The 8,266-nt window shown below is 35.3% G+C and overlaps 1 protein-coding gene across 1 annotated transcript; it reads right to left on the bottom strand.

Annotated features, from left to right (window-relative positions):
- Window positions 1-557: 557 nt before the first annotated feature.
- LOC132309356 (receptor-like protein 53) lies at window positions 558-3,269 on the bottom strand. Its single transcript, XM_059807672.1, has one exon. The coding sequence runs from the start codon at window positions 3,267-3,269 to the stop codon at window positions 558-560; it is 2,712 nt and encodes a 903-aa protein (XP_059663655.1).
- Window positions 3,270-8,266: the final 4,997 nt, after the last annotated feature.

The raw sequence follows: 8,266 nt of genomic DNA, 5'->3' as shown, positions 1-8,266 counted from the left end.
ATCTTGAAGGGGTGAAGCGATCACACCTTGGAAGGGTCAAAACATTCGAGGAGTGTTATTTGATCTACCAGCATTCCTTCTACAGAGATCAAGAGTAGACCTGAAGTCAAGAGCTGTTGGACGGGACGTTGCAAAGCGAGAGGATTGGCAGCAATTAGTTTTTGGTAGAACGACAGGGTGTGAGCCGGAGTCAGTTCATTGTATTTTGTTTCAAACATAGTGGATCATTTTGCTCTGGACTGCACAGTCCACGAAATTTTTTCTATAACAATTGCTCTATTCTACCAATTGGGATTTCCTCACTAAAAATCCTAATGTCATCTCTCAAACTCTATTTTGCTTTACTTTGATTTTATCTTGCATGTGATAAATTGATTAATAGCTAAATTAAGTTAAGCTAATTAAATTAGAAAGACACAGATTTTATTTAAAAACTCAAACTTTCCACAATTATCGTCCACAGCACAACTGACAGCAAATACAAACCACCACAAATAAATCAGAAAGCAACTTTAAACAGCTTACTAGCTAGTGACAGTCGATGAACATGTATGTTACTAGTGCAAGTTTATTCTTTGTACTCCCTGATTTCTATTCATAGCCCGTCCTTGACCACTCTTCTTCCATTTTTTCCTAGTTTTTAGTTTTTCTCCTTCAATGATCTTTACAAACCATGTTGGTTTTTCAGTTAAGAAGGCAAGACAACCCATAACCAATCCAAATAAAAACCCACATCCATATCCCAGCACGACAACTTTCCAAGTTAATCCGCTTTCAAAAGCTGAATCATCTTCTTGATGTGGCAATATTGGTGGCTGCGGTGGTTCAATATCTCCACATTTCTTTGTCAACGGCAAACCACATAATTCCAGGTTTCCAGAGTATGAATTGTTTTCAAATGTATCAAATTGTTGACCATGAGGAATTGGTCCAACGAGATGATTTTGAGAAAGGTTCAGGATTGAAAGAAATGTTAGCCTTGCCAATTGCCAAGGAATCTCTCCCACTAGCTGGTTTGAAGAGAAGTCTAATGATTCAAGCAGAATCAGATTTTCTAGAGGTGATGGAATATGTCCTACAAGATTGTTGTGAGATAAGTTGAGCAACCGAAGTGAATGAAGCATTCCAATGGAGTCCGGAATCTCCCCTACGAAATTATTGCTCGATAAATCAATAGTTGTGAAGATGGTTAGGATTCTCACCAGTTGAAGATCTAGCCCTTTCACCACCACAGTCACTGAATCTCGATAATAATTGTCCCCCAAGTATTCTAGACCCACTTTATGTTCATCAACATTCATCATAGCTTTGAAATTCTTGAAATATTTTGTTGACAACGAGCCGTTGAACTCATTGTGAGAAATGTCGATTATTCGCACCTTTGGAAAGGGTAGTTTACTTGTGGAAGTGCCTATTGTACCTCGAAATCTATTAGACCGCAACACAAGAACGTGCAGCTCTGGAAGATTTTCCACCCAATGGGGGAATGTATCACTTATCTTGTTGTTTCCAAGGTCAAGAACTTCCAAGTTTCTACAATTGCTCAAAGTATCAGGTACCGACCCTTCCAATTGATTGCCATTCAAGCCGAGATTCCTCAAATTATTGCACCTTGTGAAAGTTGCTGGAATTGGTCCGTGAAATTGATTCATTCGCAGATCCAGCACAGAGAGTGCACTACTGAAGTTTGCCAAACATTGTGGAATCACACTGCCCATGCTGTTATTTGATAGATCAAGAATCTGAAGAGAACTCAAGTTGCAAAAAGTTGATGGTATATCTCCATTCAATTTATTTGAGGCCAGGACGAGATGGGTCAATTGTGTCAGATTTCCTAGCTGAACTGGGATTTCACCAGAAATTTTATTTCCATCCAGCCGTAAAAATTTGAGCCTTGCAAATTCTCCCCACTTGGGTGAAAGTTGGCCTGAGATTTCGTTACCGCTAAGATAGACGGTTATTAGATAATTTAGTGTAGACATGGTATCAGGTAACTCTCCAGTCAATTGATTAGTTCTGAGATCTAGAGAATACAGAAGTGTCATATTCCCTATTGTAGGAGGAATTGGACCTGAGAGTAGGTTTTTTGAAAGGCTTAGGGTTGACAAGTTTTTCAAGTTCCCAATCTCATGTGGGATCAAGCCAGAAAGTTGATTATTAGACAGCCAAAGGTATCGGAGCTTTGTCAATAAGCCAATTTCTGGTGGGATTTTTCCCGTGAAGGAATTGTTCTGAAGTAATAAATATGTCAACTCAGTCCAGTTAGTGAAGAAAAAAGACGAGACCTCACCAGAAAGAAAATTGCTGGATACGCTCAAGTCATATATCATGGTCAGATTGGACAAGGACAAAGGCAAAGCCCCAGTAAATGAATTAGATCCTAGAGACAAGATGGTGAGATCAGTACATAGGCCAAGCGTAGAAGGAATTGGGCCAGTGAAATCATTGTTGTCAACTGAAAGAGAACTTAGCTTAGAAAGCTTGGAAAAATTCAATGACAATGGCCCCAGAAATGAATTATAGCTGAGTAAAAGACTTACAAGCTTGCTTAAATTGGTGAACACCCATTCAGGTATTGGGCCTTTGAAATTATTATCTTCCAATTTGAGCGTTGTCAGATTCCTGCAATTAGATAAGAAACTTGGGAATTCCAATGTAAGTAGATTTAATGTTAAGTCAAAGAATGTCAATGATGGCAAAGCCGAGAACTTTGACCAATCTGGAGTTTCTAATAAGTTAAATGCAAGGCTTAAGGACTGCACCTGTTGAAGATAACTAACTTGATACGGGATGGTACCGTTTAGATTGTTGTTCTGAAGACCAAGGTACCGAAGCTTAGTCAACAATCCAATCTCTGGAGGTATGCTGTGATAGAAGTAGTTGTCGGCCAGGTTCAAGAAAGTGAGCTTGGAGAGATTGCCAATAGCAGGTGGAATTGGCCCACAGAGGCTGTTATAGCTGAGGTCGAAATGCTCGAGATTTGGAAAAGAAGTGAAACTGAATTGGTTAAGTGTTCCATTGATATTTGAAACGTGGAGGTGTATCTCGGAGACAGATCCAGAAGTGTCACAGAGAATGCCGGTCCAGTTGCAAAGGTTTTTGAGATTGGCAACTGACCATGAATCGAGGGAAGAAGACAACAAGCTGTTCTTCCATTTGAGAAGTGCTTCTGCTTCTGTTATTGCTGAAGATGGTGTGATCTTCAATGGAAATAAAGAAAGAAAAAGGATATGAGTAAGAAAAATGTAACACCTTCTAAAAGTCGTCATGCCTAGTTCTGTATAAGGTGTTATGTTGCTGGTTTACTCTTTTATAGGGGGAGAGTAGAGAGATGATTTGATATAAAAAGCAGACTCATAAGAGAGCCACATTTGGAGATAGATGCGGAATAAATGTAGACTGAACTTAAACAAATAGGGAGAAATCAAGGAACTTAAAAAAAGGCCGGCTTTCATTTGCTTATATACAATATTCAATTAGCATGAATAGAAATCATCTAGGAACTAGAAATGGAAAATGACAATCAGATAATTATTACTGTTTTTTTTTTTTTTTTTTTTTGAAAGGTCAATCAGATTATTTGTTCTGATCAAAACATTAACAAGACTATGAAAAATTAACAAACTTCAGTTATTAAGATTATTTCAAAGGATTGGCCTATGTCTGTCAATGCTGCTTCAAGATAGAACCCACAAACATTAGAAGCCAAAGACTATTCTATGGTCCGGCCGTCGAAAGAAAATAAAATGCAAAGTCAATGACTGTCAACTTGTCAAAAACATGAAGTGTATATGAATGTTAACTTAGATCTATTGGTACTTACCCGAAAAAGAAAAACAAAAAACAAAAAAATACAAATATTTAGATCTATTGGTACAGTTTGACAATTTATTTTTACTGATTTATTTTCCTAGCATGTCCTCAGCTATTGTTCCTCGATTTTTTCCTCTTTTTATATTGATATCCTGATGTTTACCAACCATGTTGGTTTTTCACTAAGTAAGGCTAGACAACTTAAGTGAAAAGTTGGATGCATTTACATATAAATTATCACTCAGATTAAGATATTCAAGTTTTGCCCACATTGGTGAATAAATTCAGTTATTAGACCAATTAAATGGTTTGGTGACAAATCGAGGTATGTCATATTAAATTCAAGAATTTGAAAGGCATGTTCATCTAAAGAAAGATATTGCCAAGTCAAGGAAGGGGCCACCATTGCATAAAATAGATTACACATAGAGAACACACGCACAAATCATCTATGCTGAATTCCATGGAATTGAAATTAAAGTTTAAACTACGAGGAAGAAAGAATCAATGAATACATTGGCCTGCTTTGTGCATCACATTTGACCACCCTTAACATCATCATTGACAAGATCATCATCATCTTGCTAAAGCCATCGTTGCCACTTGGAGCCTTTCCTGGTCCTTCTTTGATCCCCTTGAAAGGAGCCCCTTCTTGCTTGTAGTTCGTTTGAGGTTGGGCCCGAAGACTGTTGTATGGACTTTAACGCTTTATCTTTGCCTTTGGGCTTGTGGGCATTTTGATGTAGGCCCGTGTGATTTGCCCCTCGTATGTTGTACAGTGTGTGTGTGTATATATATATATATATATATATATATAATGTTCAATTATCTCCCATGGTTAGTAAAACATGAGAAAATTTACAATTCCGGAACCTCTCAATTATTTGATCATCCTTGCCATGCAATCACAACATTTTGCAGATTTTTTGTAAGACTGCAATCTATTTAGATTGCATGATAGAGAAGTGGGTTCCGAAATATCAATGCTCCTTAACCTTTTTTATAGTGAATTTTGCTTTTCCACATTATTTTCTTGTCAATTATTCTAGCAAATATGAAATTAAAAAAATAAATAAATCGAAGTTGGTAGTGACTTAAATTTTTTTAGAAAAATCAAAGTTCAGGCACTTGTTCCTTTCAATGAATTGCGATAAATTAAAATTTCTGAAATCAAATTAGCCGGCCAAGTGATCATGATAAATTGTTAAGTCAACGAAGGGGCACCGGTTGCATATAGAACATGCACAGATACACACAAAATCATCAAAGAAGAGACCAGAGGAATGAAAAACAGACAGACCTTCTTTCATTTCAATGAATCTGCTTCATAGTTCTAAAAGATCAGTTTTACATGCTTGTAACTATTTATCACTCACTAAATCCAAACCCCATCATATACAGAACCAGCAGTCCACAGAGAGAGAGAGAGAGAGAGATTACAAGTGACGTGATAATTAATTAAAAAAAGAGAAAAGCAAGAAATTAAAATAAGAGGGATAGAGAAATCGAACAAATAGCAAATACAAAATACAAACTATTATGGATAATTGAGAAAGCAACAAAGAACAACTCAATCGTGACACATTTATAACAACTTAAATCTACTAGTAAGTACGGAAAAAATACATATATTTAGATCTTACCATTGGTACAATTTGACTGTTTGCCTTTACTGATTTTCTTTCCTAACATGTCCTCAATTATTCTTTGTGAGTTTATGCGGGGGGAAGATTAGAAAGTTTAGTATTTTGAAAATAGATCTATGTCTTACTAACTTTACTTATTTTCGCAATAATCAATTAATCTCATGTAAGATAAAATAAACTAAAGTAATAGAGTTAGAGATGATATCAGGATTTTTAGCGAGTAAACCCCAATTGGTAAAATAGACTAACTATTTGTGCGGGAAAAACCTCGTGGACTGTGCAATCCAAAGTAAACCGATCAACTATGTTTAAAACAAAATACAATGAACTTTGGCTCAGGCTCATACCCTATCGTTCTACCAAACACCAATAGTTGACAATCATTTGGCTTTGCGACATCTCATCCAATAACTCTTGACCTCAGACTTGCTCTTGATCCCTGTAGAAAGATTGCTGGTAGATCAAACAACACTCCTCGAATACTTTGACCCTTTCAAAGTTTGATCGCTTTACTTCTATTCTTCAATATCTAAATTTGTAGAAGAAGTAATAGATCTGCTTTTCTAATCATTGTAGATGTAAGACTATAACCACGATCAGGATTTGAACAACACTCTAAACTCACTCTTGTGTTTATTTATGTGTTTTAGAAAGAATGACAGAAAAATCAACTTTGATTTTCTGCAAAAAAATATCTTTCTAAGGCTTTTAAGAAATATGAAGTTGTAATGGAAAAGCCGTATAAACCTAGCTGAATATCAAGGTTTATATAGAATATTCAAAGACCTAATCATGCATAAGAAAAGAGAATTTCGTGCATAGGACTTTTGGTATCACTCTAAACCAACTAGGAAGTTTTAGACAAAAAAGGAAACTGGAATCCTAAACTGTATCAGCAGTTGGTACTGGTAGCCACCTTTGGAACCGGTTTCCGAATGACAGAATGTATTCTTCAAAGCTAAGGTTCTTGAATTGGTTCCCACTTGACAGAACTGAATGAAATGATCAAAAACTTCTGTTTTGGCAACTTGAAGAATAGGATACTTTAAATGAACATACATAGTATATATAGTGTCCTAAATGGGAAATAACTTCCTAAAGTGTTGTTCTTTCCTTGTTCATAAATCTCAGTATGAACAACCTTCCAATTCCGCAGCCGATCTCGATCTTGATATGGTAACATGAAATTACAACTCGAACAAACTTGTTTTGACATCAAAATTTACCAATTACAAAAATTATATCTCACAATCTCCCTATTTGACAATTTCGTGACAAAACCTTAAAAACAAATATAACCTATCCAAGCAGAAAAATAATAGATTACAATTTGTCAAGGACAGGGAATTTTTCTTCTCTGTTCTCTTCTTCTTTTGGACTAAATTTTACCTAATTTCCTGCACATTGATCAAGTAAAACTAACAGTGAAAGTTTAATAAAATAATTTATAAAAACTTTCCAATTTTTTTTTGTTTTTCAGATTTTCTCCCCCTTTTTGGAACAAGTTGACAAAGTAATTAAGAATGATCAAAGTGGAAAATATGGAAGAGAAATTGTGATACCCCTTGATTCCAAAACACGGGTCGACCAGGTTCGTGAACCAAACCGAGGGATATCAAACAATTAAAATAATAAACGAACACAAAATACAAGAGGAATAATAATAAAATAAATAAATATCGCTGAAAAGAAAACTAAATAATAAATCCTCCAATAATAATCCAATAAAATAAATCCTCCATTAAATAATCCAAATCCTCTGATATCAGTAACCATCTAGATTACAACTCGAGAATCCATAATGTAGACCCCTAATAAAATCTCAACTGAAATAATAACTGAAATAAAACCAAATTCAAAGACTGAAACACAAAGTAGAATCTTACGTAGAATTGGAAGAGTGAAGTAGACAAGTCTCTGATCAGCATGAACAACCTCTAAGTCTGGAACTGACGTGGACCTAAAAAATAAATTGTGGGTTAAATCCACGAGCAAGCCCTCTCTACTACAACCCAATCAAAGAACTAAAAATCAATGTATCCCTAGCCAAACTCATGCTATATCTATATAGTCAATATATATATAAATACATACTAGGACTCTCACTATACATAGGGCGGCCTCAACCGTGTAGTAGGCATCATGCAAGGCGCACACAAAGTGGTCATGAATGCCGTCATCTACAAGCGCACACACATCTCCTACTCCAGCTACCCATCCAAATCCGGCAATATACGCCTCGTATCTAACCATAGATCTCGAGACCTCAAGCTCGTATTATGGCTCCCATATATATATATGTATATATATATATATATAATATCTATGAATAAATACCATATCTAACAATGGTACAACGTAGCGTGTTTAGACTTATTAGTCAGTCCACCTACTCATCCAATATCAAAGCCATTTCCAACAATAACGTACAATATCAACGAGTCTAACTTATTAGCTATCTTAATGATCACATCCCACACAAACATTAATCTCATCCACAATAGATAAATCAGATATATAATAAATACCACAACCATAGATCATGTTTGTAGATCATAAGGATATCAGTTCATATAATTAAATCATAATTAATAATATGAAATTAATTAAACAAATATAACATTATTCCAAAATGATTTACAATTTAATAATTAAATTAATCATTAATTAATATAATTATGTGAATTAAAATACCACGTTACACAATGTATCAATTTAAACATCACCGACCAACCACTAACTTAGTGTCCAAAAATGGTTATATTAATTATCCAAATAAAAAGCAGACTCACAATAGAGCCACATTT

The sequence above is a fragment of the Cornus florida genome, unplaced genomic scaffold, assembly GCF_030987335.1.
Source record: "Cornus florida cultivar Cherokee Brave unplaced genomic scaffold, ASM3098733v1 CherokeeBrave_3.0.0_Hap2_Chr05, whole genome shotgun sequence".
NCBI lineage: Eukaryota > Viridiplantae > Streptophyta > Magnoliopsida > Cornales > Cornaceae > Cornus > Cornus florida.
Note: the sequence above shows the minus strand (reverse complement) of the source record. Positions and strands in the feature narration are given on the sequence as shown.

Excerpts from the sequence above, each read along its gene's own strand:
- LOC132309356 (XM_059807672.1), bottom strand. The coding sequence starts at position 3,269 with ATGACGACTTTTAGAAGGTGTTACATTTTTCTTACTCATATCCTTTTT.